We start from the raw sequence: 17,472 nt of genomic DNA on the forward strand, positions 1-17,472 counted from the left end.
GTACTATGTCCCCCACATCTATGCTCCCCTTCTTTACCCGGATTCACAAACGGTCAAGCGTGGTGAACCAACGCCCACCAAGGACGCGCACAATCTCATCTCCTTTTGCAAGCTAAGCAAGGTGCGAGCCCGGATGAAAGAGCATTTCGATGGGCAACCGAGCCGGCATGCATGAGAGGTGTTGTCGGCTGTGGGGGGTGCGTGGTGGGCAATAGCATGCGGCAGCGCAGCGTCAACCAATTGTTGTACTATACTCTTACGCTCCCACGTCAACGGTCACCACCTCCGCCAGCCTGCGGATGAAGTGCAATCAAGCCCTAGACAATGCAGGGTTCAAATGTTAATGATAAGAGGGGAATGTTTGCGTGCATCGGCAGATGCCAGCGCGTACGCAATGCTTCGACTTTGGTGCGCCTGCCGGACTGGATAGGAGCCACGAGGGCAGTTGTGCCCGTTCCAGGATGAGTGGAATACGAATGAAGCCTCGAATTAGCACCAACAGAAGCACAGGAACAATGGAAACTACCATAGTGAGTTGCGCATCAGCAAGATAGACGATTTGCACAACGCAAAGTGAGCATTGGGGGTGTAATTGGACGGAGGGGCGGTGCAGCTGGAACAAAAACAACGATATTGCAAATCACGTGGAAATTAGACTGTGCCTATTACCCCAGATGTAATAGGTAAGGACCGCTCGGATAGGTTTATTGGTAAAGATGGAAAGATGGCCATGAGAGGTAAGGGGAATGGCGTCTGCTGTGTAATTGCACTCGCATGCATGCGATAATTTCAACTTGAGTAATGTGTGGGCCCCTCTCTGTGTTGGTTTCAGAGCTTGTTCTTGCCAGAGACGAGCGACATCGCCATCTCGTACCTCCCGCTCGCTCACATGTTTGAGAGGCTGGTCCAGGTAAACATAACTCTCATCTCTTCAATTCAATGCAGGCTTCGTGGGTGAGGCGTTATCTCCCTCTCCTGGTTCGCTGGAGGAGACCTTGGGTTCGATTCCAGACCCTGACACTGATGCCTGTTGTATATTTGGAGTTTGATAGATAGATCGTTTATTGTCATTGTCACCAGTACAACGAAATTTAAAATGCTCACCAGTCAGGGCATCATTCATAAATTTAAATTAAATAAAACAAGAAAATAAAAATACAATTAAATGAAAGATAATCAATTTATACTATATATAAAAACAGCCCAAGTATACCCACATACCCACATAAGGTTACATTTTGTCATTGCACATCTCTATTTCACAGTCAATTGAAAATACTATTACTTAATAATTAATTAGCATTATTGAGTGTGGTGATCGCTGTAGGATAAAAGCTCTGTTTGAATCTGTTTGTCCTTGTTTTGACTGCGTGTTCTCTCTCTTCCCGTGGTGGTCATGTGTATTTTTATCCAGGTCCTCCAATATTGCACCCCCTCCACATTTATAAAACACACCTTTATATTCCATTGGAACCTCATTTGCCAGTAAAAAATATGATAATTAGTTTTTTACCCTTTTATCTGGCAACAAAACTGACACTTTTTTTTACAAGGAGTCATGTTTGCATAGACCACAATACCTGCAGTCATAATGCAAACAAAAAACATAACTCTGATAATGTATGCACTGTCCTTGAAGTTGATTGGTCCACACATGGTGTTGGACCAGATGACGCCAAAAGGCGCACAACCAATTATCATATTTTTTACTGGCAAATGAGGTTCCAATGGTGTAAATGCTTACCCCGAGCTCTCATACTCAGATGGTGCATTGTCTTTGAGTTTACATTGTGGATAAAATTGTTTAGTTTGTGTGCACGTCGCTTGTAAATCCCACACAGCGTTTGAATAAGAAGTAGCCTCTTTCCTTCGCGTTGAGCAAAGCACAGTGGACATTTGTCACCGAATAATGCTTTGAAATAGGTGTGAGGATAAACACTGTGGGGCAGGTGCCGATTCTAAATCAGGTTCCGCCACTTGCTGGGTCGCAACTAAATGGATGCCGAGGAATATGCTGGGCTGCAAGTTGGAAATAGATTTTTCCACACCGTCAAATAAACCACCTCGTTTTACAGAAACTCAATTTGCAAACTCCGTGGGTGGTTTGGCTATTTATTTCTTGATTTGCTTAGATATTGTTTTCTAAACAAAGCCTAATCTCCTACAATCTTGTCATCATGCAGGAGGAATGGGGAAACAGTGGAGGCAGCGTGGTGGTAAGACCACTGCTGGGCAAGAGATGGACCAGTTATTAAAATTCTCTCCATGTGATAAATACTTCATTATTTTGTATAAAAAAACAACATTTATGCGGTGTTCATATTCTTTGGTTCTTTCAGTAAAGTCACGTAGATAGAAAAATCATAATAATAATTAAGTGAATAAAAATCGAATACAAATAATGGAAATCTATAATGTGGACTGTAGCCTGGTTATTAAGTTTGGTGAGTGTACTGGCAGTCTATAATGTAGACTTATTCTGGTTCTTTCAGTAAAAAAAAACATAACAAATCTACAAACTTAATAACCAGGCTATAGTCTGCATTATAGATTTCCAGTACACTCACTCCGATTAAGAACCAGGCTACAGTCTACATTAGTGTATTTAACATTATTTTTATTTTATTTTTATTCACTTCATTTATTATTATTTTTTCTATCTATGTGACTTTACCGAAAGAACCAAAGAATATGAATTCCTGCAGTCACGAAAGTTTTAAGTCAAAATGTATGTGGTGTGCTATTAAAAAAACATCATTGTTAATAATGATTTTAAACTGAAACATTTATAACATGTTGAGATATCTAGGCATTGATGACAATAATAATTTAATTTTATAGTATAATAATTTAATTTATATAGCATAATTCATGCCAATTACATCCCACAACAATATACATTCATTATATATTAGGGCCGAATCGTATTCACAGCAACTACCAAGCACATTAAAACTTTCAGAAAAAATGTTTTCATAAAGAAATGGTACCAAAACAAAAAGGCACAAACAACAACAGTTACCACAACAGAGAAATTCGTTAACGAAGTCACATTACAGACCCACAGTCTCAACTTCTCGCTCAAGACAGGAAACCTTCACAGCAGGGGCGGTGGTAGAGTGGCAAAAAGTCACGACTAATTAAGACGAGATCAGTCAAATGTTTACCCAAAAATGTCTAAGTCTTAAAGAGTGTTTTTTGAGGAGGGTCTTGCATTCTGTTGTTTGACCAATTCAATCAATTAGCAGTGATATGTGGGAGGAAATGGGAGCAGCCGGAGAAAAACCAGGCATACGTGGGGGTAACACTCAAAATTCCACACAGATAGTTTCAACAATCCATTGCTGAACTACCATCTCGTGGTCACATTGCAGCCCTTCATATCAGAATAAATTGTATTTGGTGTTGGATTGAGGGTTGCCACCTCCAAGGTACAAGAACCCAGGGACGTATCGCGGAAAGGAAAAAATCTTTCAATACCAGAAGAGGGGAGGAATTTATGGAAAGGCGTTGTCTTAAATTGTGAATTATTACGCATCCGATGATAACTGGGGCCATGAATGTCCTGGGAAGATTTGTAGATTTCCCTGGGCAGTTACCTCAAGGAGAAGCCAATCCTGGGAAAACCAGGGCAGGTGGCGACTCTATCGTTAGATTACCCAAAACTACCAACAACATTTGGCCTATTACAGTGTACGTACTGTATTTCTGTTGTAAGATGGTGTTGAAGGTGACGGTGGTAAGTGTAATGATTCACGCTTCGCTCTCTATACCTCTGCGATACATTTTTAGTCTTATTCTGCTCGTTTACTCAGGAAAGCCTCGACTGAGTCTCATGATTCTATTTTAGGAGGGTCCTGCTAAGTTTTCTCAGTGGTGGGCCGATTATTACTCCGTGTAATCCCAATTGAGTAAGTTGCAGGTGTCAATATTTTTTATTTATTTGGCAAAACCTGGACCATGACGCCGGCACACGATGGCCTAACTCTTGTTGAGTGACATCACGGGATCGTTCATGTCCACCGTGAAAGCAGATGGCAGCGTAGGTAATGTTTTTATGGCTATCACACCCACGGTATTAATTCAAGCGGCTGCTGATTTTGAACCATTAACTGGTGCAACAAGCACTTTGAACTTCTTTTGCGCTGTACGTAGCCAACCGTGCTAATCGGAGGTGCGAATGCGCTACCGCTGGGCCGTGTCGCCACCCTGCTGCACTGCCAATTGCCACGTCAGTTGAATTTCTCACGGCGTGTTCGTTCCCAGGCCACTTTGTTCTGCCATGGGGCCCGCATTGGCTTCTTCCAGGGCGATGTGCGGCTGCTCTTGGACGACATGCAGGCCCTCAGGCCGACCGTGTTTCCCGTGGTCCCTCGCATTCTCAACCGCATGTACGACAAGGTGGGTGCACTCGGCAAACGGTGGGTGTGCTTGGTGGTGCAGCGGTTAGGCCACCCGGCGGGCCCCAGTTTGATTCCTGCTCGCGGGCCAACACCGGTGATGATTATCTGAACTGGTCCTGGACCTCCCTTAGGTCGATTCAGCCTCAAATGAGTACCCTGTGCAGTGTGCTAATATCGCCACTCGAGCCATGCCGGCTTCCATTAATGCTACTCATTAACAGCACTTGCCCTAACAGTCTGTTAAGGCTCTAAGGGGGATCTTTGTCTTTTTGTGTGCTTGGCCCCTCAGTACTACGGAACCATCAGAGTCTAAACCTTCACAGAGTCACCAGTTGGGCAAGCGCAAATGCCCAACTCATAAAAAACGAGCCTCGGACGTGGCTTATCTCTTGTTGTCGGAAAGTCCACATTCATGCGGCCAGAGAAGAGTGTATCTGTAAGACAGCCATTGTTGACTTCCACCCAATTGGTGCAGCATTACGCGGTGGAGGTCCCAGATGAATCATGGTGATGATGCACCTGCTGCCACTGCTACTGCCACGACCACTCCTGTTCTGATGCTAATGATGACAATGACTCTGCTATCGCTATTTGGTGACACCGATGACGATAAGGTTGCCGCTGCTACTGATGCTGTTGCTGCTGTTGGAGATGATGATGAATCTACTCTGCTGATTAGGATGTTGAATCTTCTACTGCTCATGATGATGGTGACTTGCTGCTTGTCATACTGTTACAGATAATGGATTTGATGAGACTGCGGCCACCCGTAATAACGATGACTGTGACGACGATGACAATGTAGTGTGCGAATGACATGACGTTGCTGCTGCCATGCTGCTGCTGCTGCTGCTGCTGCCGGGTTGACCGCGGCTGCCCAGGTGCTTGGGAGCACCCGAACGCCCTTCCGGAGGAAGCTGCTGGAGTTCGGGGCGCGGCGGAAGATGGCGGAGCTGCAGCGAGGAGTGGTTCGCAGGAACTCCCTGTGGGACTGGCTCGTCTTCCGCCCCATGCAGGTGGCTCCTCTTGCAGGGCTCCACCCGCAGATGAAAACAAAACAAATTAACATCCTAATCCTATCGCTCTCCGACCGGTGTGCTTTCCGATTGTGCCGCGTGATGCACGGCGCGATATATCGGACGTTTCGCTCCGCATGGCAGGGTGAGCTTCTTTAGGAAGTGAACATTCAGTCGTGAGCTCCTCTGAATATCCAAGTACTGGGAGCGAAACGTCAGACACCGTGCCGAACAACACACGACCACAACCATCGAACACATCGGAGAGAGCTATGCAGCACAACCACGAACGCCTGCGCATTATTACTTCAATATAAATTGTCTACGGGTAGACTTGACCACCTGTCACAGGAATGTGGAATTTCAACCACTGGCTCAGAACTGCCAATGGAACCCGGCGCACAACTATTGATAATACTCCCGTGATATTATTCTAAAAAGATTAGGCCATATGTGCCAGCGTGCCGTCCCAAATTAGCCTTTTTTTTTACAGCCGTAGCAAATTACTTAATTGCGTAAAACCACACGGCTGCAGGCTTGGGAATACCTTGTACACCCCCACCCACCCTTCTTCTTCCCTTACCATCCATTCCCTTTCCCTCCTCCAGATAAAAACACATTGGTTCCCCGACCCGATTCCTTTGTGTGAAAGAGGCGATAGATGTACACACGCCCCCCTCCCTACAAACGCGGTTAAATTCCCCCGTCTTATGTGTCGCGTCGGGTCTGAGGGGGGCCCCCCAAGTTTTTCTGTCACCTAAAGCGTTTGTTACGGACCTATGTAAAAAAAAAATCTAGCGCGGAAACCTCGTCCCCTGCTCGTAGACTTCGTCCATCTGCTAAATGCAGCGCATTTGTGATATCCTTGCTCCCGCCACAAGAACGGAGCGAATACCAGATGTGTGAAATTATTTATTGTTGTTATGCCCAAGGTCTGCACATCTCACTTGGCGAGCGTTGACCAGCTGTCTGTTGCTTGTGTGGACACCGTGTTGTGGCTGCTGCAGCTGAGCGTGGGTGGACGCGTCCGCATGATCATGACCGGAGCTGCTCCCATCTCCCCGGGAGTGCTCAACTTCCTGCGCGTCGTTATGGGATGCCAGGTGCTGGGAGCGCGATAGCGTTTGCTACGCGGCCGATGCAGTCGTTCCATACCCCGCGCTAAAATCAGAAGAATTATAAAAACGTAATCTTTTGTTTAAAAAAATCAGTAAATGGATCACCGTTTACTTGGCACACATCATCAAGAAATAGCCACCGTTCATTAATAAGTACCAGTGGAATCACCTGGAGCTTGTGCCAGGCTAGGTGCACTTTGAGGCCACGTGGGGTGGCGAAGGTTTGATAACCGGTCACTGGGCAGACCCACATATTAATGGTTCACAGAAAAGGGTAAGCGGCAGATGCACCACCTGCGCTCCCCACTGTGCCAACTCGGTGTGTTTTATCCGTCCAAAGCTCTGCTCGTTGTTTTGAGCATCAGCCCTCTTGCCCTTCTGCTGGTGCTGCAGAGCAGCTGCTGCCCAGCTGCCTTGTGGCGTATTTCATGAGCCTTTGCACCCACACTTGTAAACCCACGCACATGCACTCATTCATTGCTCATTAAGTAATTTTAGAGATGGGAAAGTTAAGCAATTCTTGTAAATTTTGTTTAAATGCTGCATACTTGTTTCCAGATGTATGAAGGCTACGGACAGACAGAATGTACAGCTGGCTGTACCCTAACCCTGCCTGGAGACTGGAAGGCCGGTGAGGATTTATGCTTAATTTTGTATCACCACTTACGTCCCAATCATGCTTTTTTGGGGGGCCCCATTCCAGAACCACCTTACAGGATGCAGCATCACATTTGGGATGTATTCAATAGTGAATACTGCGGAGCTCAGGGCTTTATTTCAGCCGGGTCGCTGTGGGTCCACGCTCCCCTCAATATGCCCGAACTGGCACACCACATCCCATCCAGTATACTTATTTCCGTGGCTGTGGCTAGTACTAAACCATATGCCGACTACCTTAAGTCTACCAGGGACCCAGAAAATATTCAGTGAGATATTAAGCCCTGACACAGCAAATATTGAAACTAAACATTAAGCCATGTATGTATATTCATGATGAGCAGAGCAGGATTAACGAAGGAGCTTTCGGGGCTGCAGCCCGGAGCCTCAGATATTGGGCCCCACGACCCCAAAGTATACATATGTAGTGGATTAACGCGCGCCAGGGGGGTAAATTGTAAACACGTGTGGGTTATGGACAGTGGGGTCGCATCAGGACAAGCAGGTGTTGCTGGGGGATAACGGGCGGAGAGAGACGGCTCGTTAGGTGATTATGGGATGCAGGGCAGTGATTGGCCGGTTGTTGTTGTCAGGGACAAGGTGGCGCCAGCAAGTCTGGGGATGGGAGCAAGTGGCGGCGGGGGGGGGCGCGAGGCGTCGGTGGGGACGCCGGTTAATTAATTGGAAATTAATGAGGACGGGGATAAATACGGGAGAGTGAGAGTGAGACGGGGAGTTGTGCTGGGAGCTGGACGGAGACAGTCGGAGCAGAAGAAGAAGAATAGGTTAACAGTGGAGACGGAGAAGAAGAAGATATGAGAGATAGGATAGGGTAGCAGTGGAACGGGAACAGAGAAGACACGAGAGAGGGGGAGAGACAGTCGGAGTGAGACGGAGAAGCCGAGAGAGAGCGAGACAGTTGAAGCCGAGACAGGCGAAGCAGAGAGGAGATTCGGGGAGAGAGAGGGAGGGAACGGAGCGAGTGAGGCCAGTGGAGCGCGGCGAGCGAGCAGAGAACGCGCCGAAGTCTTGGTTGTGGAATGTGCTGAGTTTTGTAAAATAAAGTGACGACGGAAAAAGAAGTTGTCCGCGTAAAGTTCAGCACTACACATATATACATACTGATTCATAACGGTTAAAATCAGTACTGTAGCACATTGATACATGCAAAAGGTTATTTTGGTAACCAAAGCCGTAGTAGCATCACTGTGCATTACCACCAGTTATTTGCCAAATTTATTTGCCGAATTTACAAAAGGTTTGTTAAATTTTACTTTGATTCAACTTTACAATTCGCATATCAAATTTAAAATATCAGTGCTGAAGTAGCCAGGGCAAATAACAATGGGGCGTTTGGCATTTTGAACTTCTTTCGCACCATACGTAGTGCGTTGCCAACCGTGCTAATCGGAGGTGCGACGAAAGGACATCAAACGAAACACACACGTACGCCCAAATGTAATGGTGATGGTAAAACAGTCAAGGGAAGGAATTGAACTTTCAAAGAGGGCCCCCGAATCTTTTAACAGCCTCGGGGCCAATATCACTGGCAAATGATCCTTTGAGCAGCGAAAAACTTTTCTTAAGTCTAACCCAAAATAGTGGTGATGTTGAGTGCTTAAGCTAGGCGATACTCGTAACTTGTGCTATGAAAATGGCTTAAAAACAATGTATCTTTACTTAAAGAGACGTAAAATGACATGGGCTTGGTTTTTGTTTTAATTTCCAAATTTACAGGTCACGTTGGAGCGCCGATGCCATGCAATTACATAAAACTGCATGATGTGAAAGACATGGAATATTACACATCACAGGGAAAGGGAGAGGTACGTTTAACATGAGAGCAATAATAAACTACGTGTCAATCTACTACTGAATGAAGCCCTTTCCCCGTGGCTTTTGGTCATGGGGTATCGGCTGACCATACCTTACCATGCTGGTCAGTGTGGATTGGTGATGGTAGGGGCCCAGGACTGATTCAGATATAAAATCAAGGCATTAGACAAGTGAAGATTATGGCCATTATTTCACTCAGGTAGTTTATAGATGTGGTATGTAAGTCTTGACAAAGCGGGCAATTATAAACCGAGGCCAATTATTACATCTCAAATTATTTGGTGATGCTGCTACTGAGTTGGCGGCAGTGCAGAAGCGCAAATGACAAACAAGAAGTCAACATGTTTGTCAATAACACTGTGGCCTTAAAATAAAAAAAAACATAGAAGAGAAGTTGTGGCCATTTAAACATCTAAATGTAGTCTTTTCCACACATTGGTCTACTTTCTCCACGCCTTATAATAAAAACAATGACTCACGGCGACACGTCACTGGGTTATCAACTTAACTCCCAGATGGAAATCATTGCTGCGATAAATGTCCATGTGACAAGTCACTCGGTCGGGCTATCGTTTGTGATTAGCCAGATAGCTTCTGAAAAAGAGATATGTAGCTCAGTGGGCCTTACCTGCTAAAATAAAAAACAATCATAGTTTAATCTTGATTTGAAGCTTTCGTGACTGCAGGAATCCATACTCTTTGGTTCTTTCGGTAAAGTCACGTAGGTATAGAATAAAATAAAAAATAAATCACGACGTTTCGGGCGCAAAACAAGCGTCAGTCATCGGGTGGGAAAGCATGGTTTGGTTTTATAATCATAGTTTAGTTGAGTGTCTGTGTGTGCCTCGCTCAGGTGTGCGTAAAGGGCCCCAACGTCTTCAAGGGGTACCTGAAGGACGCGGAGAAGACGGCCGAGGCGGTGGATCGGGATGGGTGGCTTCACACGGGAGACATTGGCCAATGGATGCCCGTGCGTTGTTTCACATGAAACCAGTTTTGCATTTTGTTGATGATACTCAATTAAATCAATTAAAGTTGTTCCATGAGAAATTAATAACACAAATTACGTAGATATTTATAACGGCAACGTTAATTCACTGTTGGGCATAGGCTGTGTACGTCCTTGGGGGTTGTTTGACCGTACTTCAGCACGCTGGTAAGTGGTGTGGGTTGATGAAGGCTATCACTTTAGGGTATTTGTCTGTTCTAAATTTCCACGCGATAAGCCACTTCGTTGAGCTATCGTTTGTGGCCAGGTCACTTCTGAAATTGAACAAATAGCTCGGTGTGCTTTATCTGGTAAAATAAAATAAAATAGTTTCATTATCGTATATTTACTGATGAATATTTAGTGATTGGCTTACCTTTCCTATACTTTGCACTCCTATCGTTATTTTGTTTTGTTTGTTGTTGTTACTTTCTGACCTGCCCCTACTGGACATCTGTAAAAAAAAAAAACTCGTAGATCATCGTATTCCTCCAGGATAAATAAAGATTTTGATTCTGATCACTTGGTGCTGATGTTAACCAATGGCTGGGAATTGAACTCAAGTTGCTGCTGTCATGGAGCAGTGTGCTACTCACTGAGACACCGCTTCACTGCCGTTTCACATCTGAATTCAATGACGAACCAATCCACGTCTCTTTTGCAGATCACTTGGACGGCAATAGATATCGGATCTGGTTAGGTGGCCAGACTCAGTTATAACCATGATGTCAATAATAGCGCTTAGCATTCTTTCACAAAGCGCTTAACATTATGTTGTATGAGTACGTTTCGACGAAGTCACTGACAAAGTGTCTTCTGTGCTCACATAAGCAATGGAGCGGAGCTCCTTGAAGTAATTGATGGAAATGTCACATGGGCAAGGCACGGATCCTTTTCGCCATGGGATAAGACCGCCGCGGGACTTGATTTACCGACCACAGTGGAGCGACAGGCTGAATTGACTCCCAAAGAGGATTTGAACTCTTTACCTTCATCGTCCTTTAATCGAGAGCTCTAACCACAGCAACAACCGGCTCGATTGTAATGCCGATGCAATGCATAGTATTTCGTTGCCTGTAAACAGACCCATTTTCCCTAATGGTAAGAGCTCGGTGCTTTGCTTCAATGAGATTCTAAAGCGAAAAGAGCTCTCGGGGACAAAGCCACAAAGGTTGACGAAAGGCCTCTATCCTGTATGTAGTGGGCACCGCGGTGACAAGATGTTAACTACCTCGCCTGGTAACCAGGAGGGCGTGGGTTCGATCCCGACCCTGATGCCTGTATATTTGGAGTTTGCATGTCTCTCTCCCTGTGGTTGCGTGGATTTTTATCAGAGTCCTCCGGTTTTTCCCTCCATATTTAAAATCAACATGCGTTCAGAATATGTGGCTGCTTATACATTTCCACATGGTAAGCCACTTCATTGGGCTATAATTTGTGACTATCAGGTCGCTTTTGAAAAAGAGCTATATAGCTCAGTGGGCCTTACCTGGTAAAAAAAGAAGTTAGTAAAAATGTATGTTGCATTTCTTTCGCACCCTACGTGTGCTGGTTTCCTACGCTGGTCACACCTGCCTGGCGTTGTGGGTATTGTTCTGCCTTGCAGAACGGAACTCTGAAGATCATCGATCGCAAGAAGCACATCTTCAAGCTGGCTCAGGGGGAGTACATCGCTCCCGAGAAGATTGAGAACGTGTACTGTCGCTGCGAGCCCGTGGCCCAGGTGTACGTGCACGGGGACAGTCTCCAGGTAACCTAGCTCAGCCCACAGTGCACACACACAAAGTCAAAGATGCCCCCCCCCCCCCCAGTGCAGCCTACGTAGACTATCGGGGCAAGTGCTGTAAAGCAAGCACCTGTGAAGGGCAGCACGGAGCACGAAGGGATGGTTTCCTCCCCAGTGTTGATGTTTACACGCCACGCCAGGTACTCCTGTTAGGCTGATTCACATATCGAGAGGGAGGCCCAGGACCGGTTCAGATATTCACAGCTGCCGACGTTGGCCGAGAGTGACAATCGGAGTTGGGTCTTTCCGGATTCATAGCGGAGTGCGCTAACCACTGCACCACCATTCCTACATCTCATACCACAATAATAATTATTCACATTGGGATAATGGTTTGCATGTACAGTACAGAGAACTTGCTTGAATGCCTCAGCAACTTTTGCTATACTGCTATTTTTATTTTACAAGATAAGGTCCACTGAGCTACGTAGCTCTTTTTCAGAAGCGACCTGGCCATAAATGATAGCTCAACAGAGTGTGCTCATCATGTCGAACTTTATAGCAGCCAAAATACTCTAAAAGCATGTTGCTGAACGTGGAGGGAAAAACCGGACGACCCAGAGAAAAATCACCGTGGCCACGGGGAGAGAGACACGCAAACTCCAAATATACAGCAGGCATCAGGGTCAGGATCCAACCCACGACCTCCTGTGTACCAGGCGAGGTAGCTAATATCTCACCACCGTGGTGCCCCCTTTCCTTACATCTCATCTCCACCATACCGATGCCCTGAGGCAGTTTAGCCAAGGGGACTTCTAGTGGCAACTTTCCCTCCACGGCACAGGGTCTACGCAAAACCGGTCCTGAAAAAGGGTGACAGTTTCTCTCACCTTCCGTTACATTGCCATAATTATAATTTCTCCTGTAGACGTTGTACAAATGGAACACAATATGCTATGCGTAGAGGTGGATGTTGTTGATGGCACGTGCTGTTGCATTTCGGTGGCAGGCCTGTCTTGTTGCAGTTGTGGTACCTGACCCAGAAATACTTTGCTGCTGGATCCGGAAGAAAGGCATCGTGGGCACATACTCGGAGCTCTGCAGAAATAAGGTGAGCGGCGGGCACACAACTCACGTCAAGTTGTATTTGTTTTACCGGGTGAGAACCCAAGGAGACCAGGATAGTCTGATTTATAAGAGTGGCATAGTTATGGGGGGCAACTGAAGAACATGCCTTCTGTAAGAGTAAGATGATGATAATAATACATTGGAACTCGTTATTATTGAACGACAGGGAAGAAGGAAAAGAGGAAGACCTCGGTACCAGATGGTGAGACATCTCTAGCAGACAGAGACTCGGCGCAATGGGATCTCACAATGACAACAGCGGAGAAGGTGGCGAAAGCTCGTAGGGGGTGGTGGAAACTCGTGTCAACAGCAGAAATGCACGATGCTATTTGTTGAGCTATTGACTGCTGGTTGAAGGCCTCAACACCGCATGGGGGTTGTTTGACCATACTTCACCATGCTGGTCAGTGCAGGTCGGGCCCACGGACGGTCCAGATAGCAACACGCCACTGGTGTTGATCGTGAGTCAGAATCAAACTCAGGTCGCCGGGTTCATAGTGAGGTGCACTAACTAGTGCACCACAGATAGCACTGTCCTAAAGGGATCAAACATTTTTTAAATAATAGGTTACAATTTGGGCAATGGCACTTCTTCATCGCAGAGAGATATGAAAGATATATTAAGATTATCCGTTTGCTGAAATGTTAACTTTAAAATGCACGTGTTTTTTTCCCTTTTAGGGTAGTGTTATTGACGAAAGTGATGAGTTTATGTTTACATTAAGTTGGTTTTTTTTTGCTTGTTGATTTTAGTTTCAAAATCACATTCATTATCGTTACTTTTATTATTATAATTATCAGGAAGTCAGACAAGCAATTCTGGAAGACATGCAACGCCTCGGCAAGGAATCCGACTTGCAGCCTTTTGAGCAGGTAAGCTTGCTAAGACAAACACATTCACAGCCCTTTCTCGATACGCTGCTGGTCATGAGGGTAGTTGACCATACTTAAAGTGCACATAGCCTGGCACAAGCGCCGTGGTGACGCCACCGACACTTCGTGGCGAATGGCGGTTGTTGTTGTGGTTGTTGACCATACTTCACCGCATTGGTCTGGGTGGGTTGGTGAAGGGGGTGGCCCAGGACCAGCTCAGATTTCGCTCACCGCTGATGTTAACCGTGCCTGAGAACCCTACCTAAGGTGCAACAGTTCATACTACAGTGCGCTAATCACTGTATCACCAACCCAACACTCGAACGTATTGGCGGTATTTGCAATCATGAATTATCTTCACAACCCCGGCCAGAAAATCTTGCGGGGCGTGCATCAAAATCAGTTCTCGTGATGTCGAAGCAGTGAGAAGACGAACGTTCTGAGCTGCTGAACACGAAGGCCTCACAGTCTGTTGCCGATTGGCTGCTCCGTGTTGCAAAGGCAGACCTGACTCCTCGTACCCGAGACTTGGTCGGACGGTTCCTCCATTGAGGTTTATTTAGTCTCAGTAGACTGAATAAACCTTCGAATTGCATCAAATTTGGTAACAGGGTCAAGTAAAGGCTGATAAACAGTTTCATGTTGCTGATTCAAATTTAGATTTTAGACTGTTATGCTGCACCGGTGTACCGCCAATATGTCCATTAACAGATACAGAGAATAAATCAGTAACTTGTCCATATCCACTGCTGGCATTCTTTGAATGGAAACTTAAAGGGTGATACATGTTAAGCATTGTCTCCCGTACAAATATTGTGGATGTTGTTTTAAATCAACAGAGTCAGGGGGCATTTGGCCCCCTGACATGTGTACTCATATAAAGGGAGCATTTTGATACATTCTATACCGTCACCATGGTCAATATCATCAGGGCGGCCTGGTGCCTCAACGGCAATCACAAGGTGACGAGTTCAAATCCTAGTTGGAGGTTGACTCAGCCCATCATCCCTACGGGATCAATAAAATGAGCACCACTTTGCAGGAAATTCAACAGTAATTGTCCTTTGGACATGATTGCCCCCACAATAGTAATGTGACATTTCCAACGGCTTCGGTGAGCATGATGAGTTAAAAAAAAAACAAATCACTTTTTTTTTCGATTTAAAGCTTTCGTGACTGCAGAGATTCGTCTTATTGGTTCTTTCGGTAAAGTCACGTAGAAGGGAAATAATAAAATAATAAAAATAAAACATAATAAAATACAATTTTCACGACGTTTCGGCCACAACGCAAGCAGCCGTCCTCAGGTGAAGAACAGGGCTGTCCAAAAGACAGCGTCTGAATGGCCGAAACGTCGTGAGAATTGTATTTTATTACGTTTTATTTTTTATTATTTTATTATTTCCCTTCTACGTGACTTTACCGAAAGAACCAAGAAGAAATCACTTTATCTTGACTTTGGCTCTGCGCTGAAGAGGGCAGTAATAGAACAGGACTGCACTGACTCCACGTTGCCACCTGCCGCGCAGGTGAAGGACGTTCACCTGCACAACGAGATGTTCAGCATCGAGAACGGGCTGCTCACGCCCACGTTCAAGGCCAAGCGGACGGAGCTGAGGTCGCACTTCTGCAGCGTCATCAGCAGCATGTACCAGAACATGAAAGCGTGAGACGGATGGCACGAACACTTGCAGCTCACCCACCAGGCGTTCTCGACCCGACAGTACCCCCCGCTCCTACCCTCCCCCCGTAGCCCTGCGTGGTTGAGCTGCAATAAGCGCTCTCGGATGTGTTTTCGAGAACCGTTCCTGAAGAAGCGCCCTGCACTCGGAGTGAAACGTCGGGCACCGTGCCGAACAACACGCGGTAACAACCCGAAAACACACCGGAGAAGATACTTTCAACGCAACATCATCATCATCGTCATGGTAATCATCATTATCAGAATCACAGTTGCTATCACTGTCATCATCGCCAGCACGAGATCATCCATGGTTTATGTCTGGGAACCATCTGCTAATTCTAGATTTGAAGCTTTCGTGACTGCAAGGATTCATACTCTTAGTTTTTTCGGTGAAGTCACGTAGGTAAAAAATGAAATTAAAATTACTAAAAATAAAATAATAATAATAAATCACGACGTTTCGGAGGCAACACAAGTCTCCGTATTAATTTTAATTTCATTTTTTACCTACGTGACTTTACCGAAAAAACTGAGAGTAACCATCTGCTACCTTAAAACGTTCTTATTGAAGGTGGGCGTTAGTGGCTCGTGCGGGGATGAAGCTGCCGTGTGTGTGTGCGTGTGGGAGACTAGAGGTCAGTGGAGTCTCTATAGGAGGCGATTACGAAGCGTAGTGGGGGCTTCAGTGCGCCCACTGCTCACGCACGTTAACAAGCTAAAGGGATTGTGCAAACTACCCAACGCAGGAATTTCCTGCTCATAATAGTCCTTTGGGCCTTTCCTGCTATTGACATTTGACTGACCGGGGCTCTAACAGGCTGGCACGCATCCCTGAACTGCATTGATCACCGCCGGGTTATTGTCGTCATGTCAATCGCTGTCGCTGCAGTGAGCGTCGTCATCGATTCGTACCGTAATTGATTTATGGATCAGATCGCGTGAGTAGAACGCGTTGTCGTAAGCCCCTCTCCACCCGACACAAGCCAATTAATAACGGTGTCCCGTGAACACACGTGGTTGCTCTCTGACACGGCCTACCGGTTTGCTGGCACGTTTGTCCCAAGTGAAAATTTCATTAATTCATAATGGAGTTTTTTTTGGGTTAGATCGAGTAAATATAAATGCGTCGAATTGTAAATGTTGTGGGTTTACTCTCCAACACACCGATGTGCTGAACTAGTAACTAATTAAATTTCGATTTAAAGCTTTCGTGACTGCAGGGATTCATCTTCTTGGTTCTTTCGGTAAAGTCACGTAGAAGGGAAGTAATAAAATAATAAAAATAAAACATAATAAAAATTAGTTGCTAATTATTAATTAGTATTCTTTGTTTAAATGACAAACCTTACTAATTGGCTGTGTCGAGTGGTGGCGGTTTTAACGACACATTTATATTTACGCGATCCAACCCAAAAAACCTCCATTATGGATAATATTGGTCGCGAAAGCCTACGTGTTAAACTAACTATATTAAATGGTCATGTCGGGTGGAGTGGGGTGTACAACACACATTATACTCATGCAATCTAAGCCACAATTCAATTACGAATCATAATATTGGTAGCGACCGTAATTGATTTCATTGTTTAGCTTTTATCAGTGTTCTCTTAATCATTTATTCTAATATCACGATCATAACCTTGGTCATCATTCTTACGGCTGTCGTCAAATTTACTAAACCCGCGTGCTCCATGTATGGAAATAACACCTTAATTTAGAATTGAACCGCCGTGTTTGTGTTCATCGCTAAAATTACTCAACGTCTCTTACTCTATATTTAGTACATCATGTTAAGCTTACAAATGTAAAGTCTATGTACATTTCTGTTTAATCAAAACAGTATACGAAATCACGGCACTGTCTGATCGGTGTAATATTCGTCGGCATGTCAAACATCTCTTGTAAGATGTTTGTGCACAGATCTGTAAAACATGACTTGCTATTAATAAACATTCCAAATGTGAATTGTTACACAATGCATGTGATCAGAGTAACTAATTGAATGTACATGTAGTTTATTTTAATAAAGTATATCTTAAAGTA

The 17,472-nt window shown here is 45.2% G+C and overlaps 1 protein-coding gene across 2 annotated transcripts in view; it reads left to right on the forward strand.

The window, feature by feature from the left end:
- Positions 1 to 17,472, forward strand: part of LOC144732155 (long-chain-fatty-acid--CoA ligase 1-like) — a 32,015-nt gene extending 14,543 nt beyond the window's left edge. For both annotated transcript variants that reach the window (XM_078613482.1, XM_078613483.1), the window contains exons 10-20: positions 833 to 910; positions 4,267 to 4,401; positions 5,285 to 5,419; positions 6,427 to 6,522; positions 7,096 to 7,168; positions 8,932 to 9,020; positions 9,884 to 10,000; positions 11,625 to 11,768; positions 12,754 to 12,855; positions 13,674 to 13,745; positions 15,275 to 17,472. In XM_078613482.1, coding sequence (XP_078469608.1) covers positions 833 to 910; positions 4,267 to 4,401; positions 5,285 to 5,419; positions 6,427 to 6,522; positions 7,096 to 7,168; positions 8,932 to 9,020; positions 9,884 to 10,000; positions 11,625 to 11,768; positions 12,754 to 12,855; positions 13,674 to 13,745; positions 15,275 to 15,415 — 1,182 coding nt within the window. In that variant the 3' untranslated portion in view covers positions 15,416 to 17,472. The remainder of the gene's footprint in view (positions 1 to 832; positions 911 to 4,266; positions 4,402 to 5,284; positions 5,420 to 6,426; positions 6,523 to 7,095; positions 7,169 to 8,931; positions 9,021 to 9,883; positions 10,001 to 11,624; positions 11,769 to 12,753; positions 12,856 to 13,673; positions 13,746 to 15,274) is intronic.

This window comes from Lampetra planeri, chromosome 41 (assembly GCF_965212315.1).
Source record: "Lampetra planeri chromosome 41, kcLamPlan1.2.h2, whole genome shotgun sequence".
In the NCBI taxonomy this organism is placed as follows: Eukaryota; Metazoa; Chordata; class Hyperoartia; order Petromyzontiformes; family Petromyzontidae; genus Lampetra; species Lampetra planeri.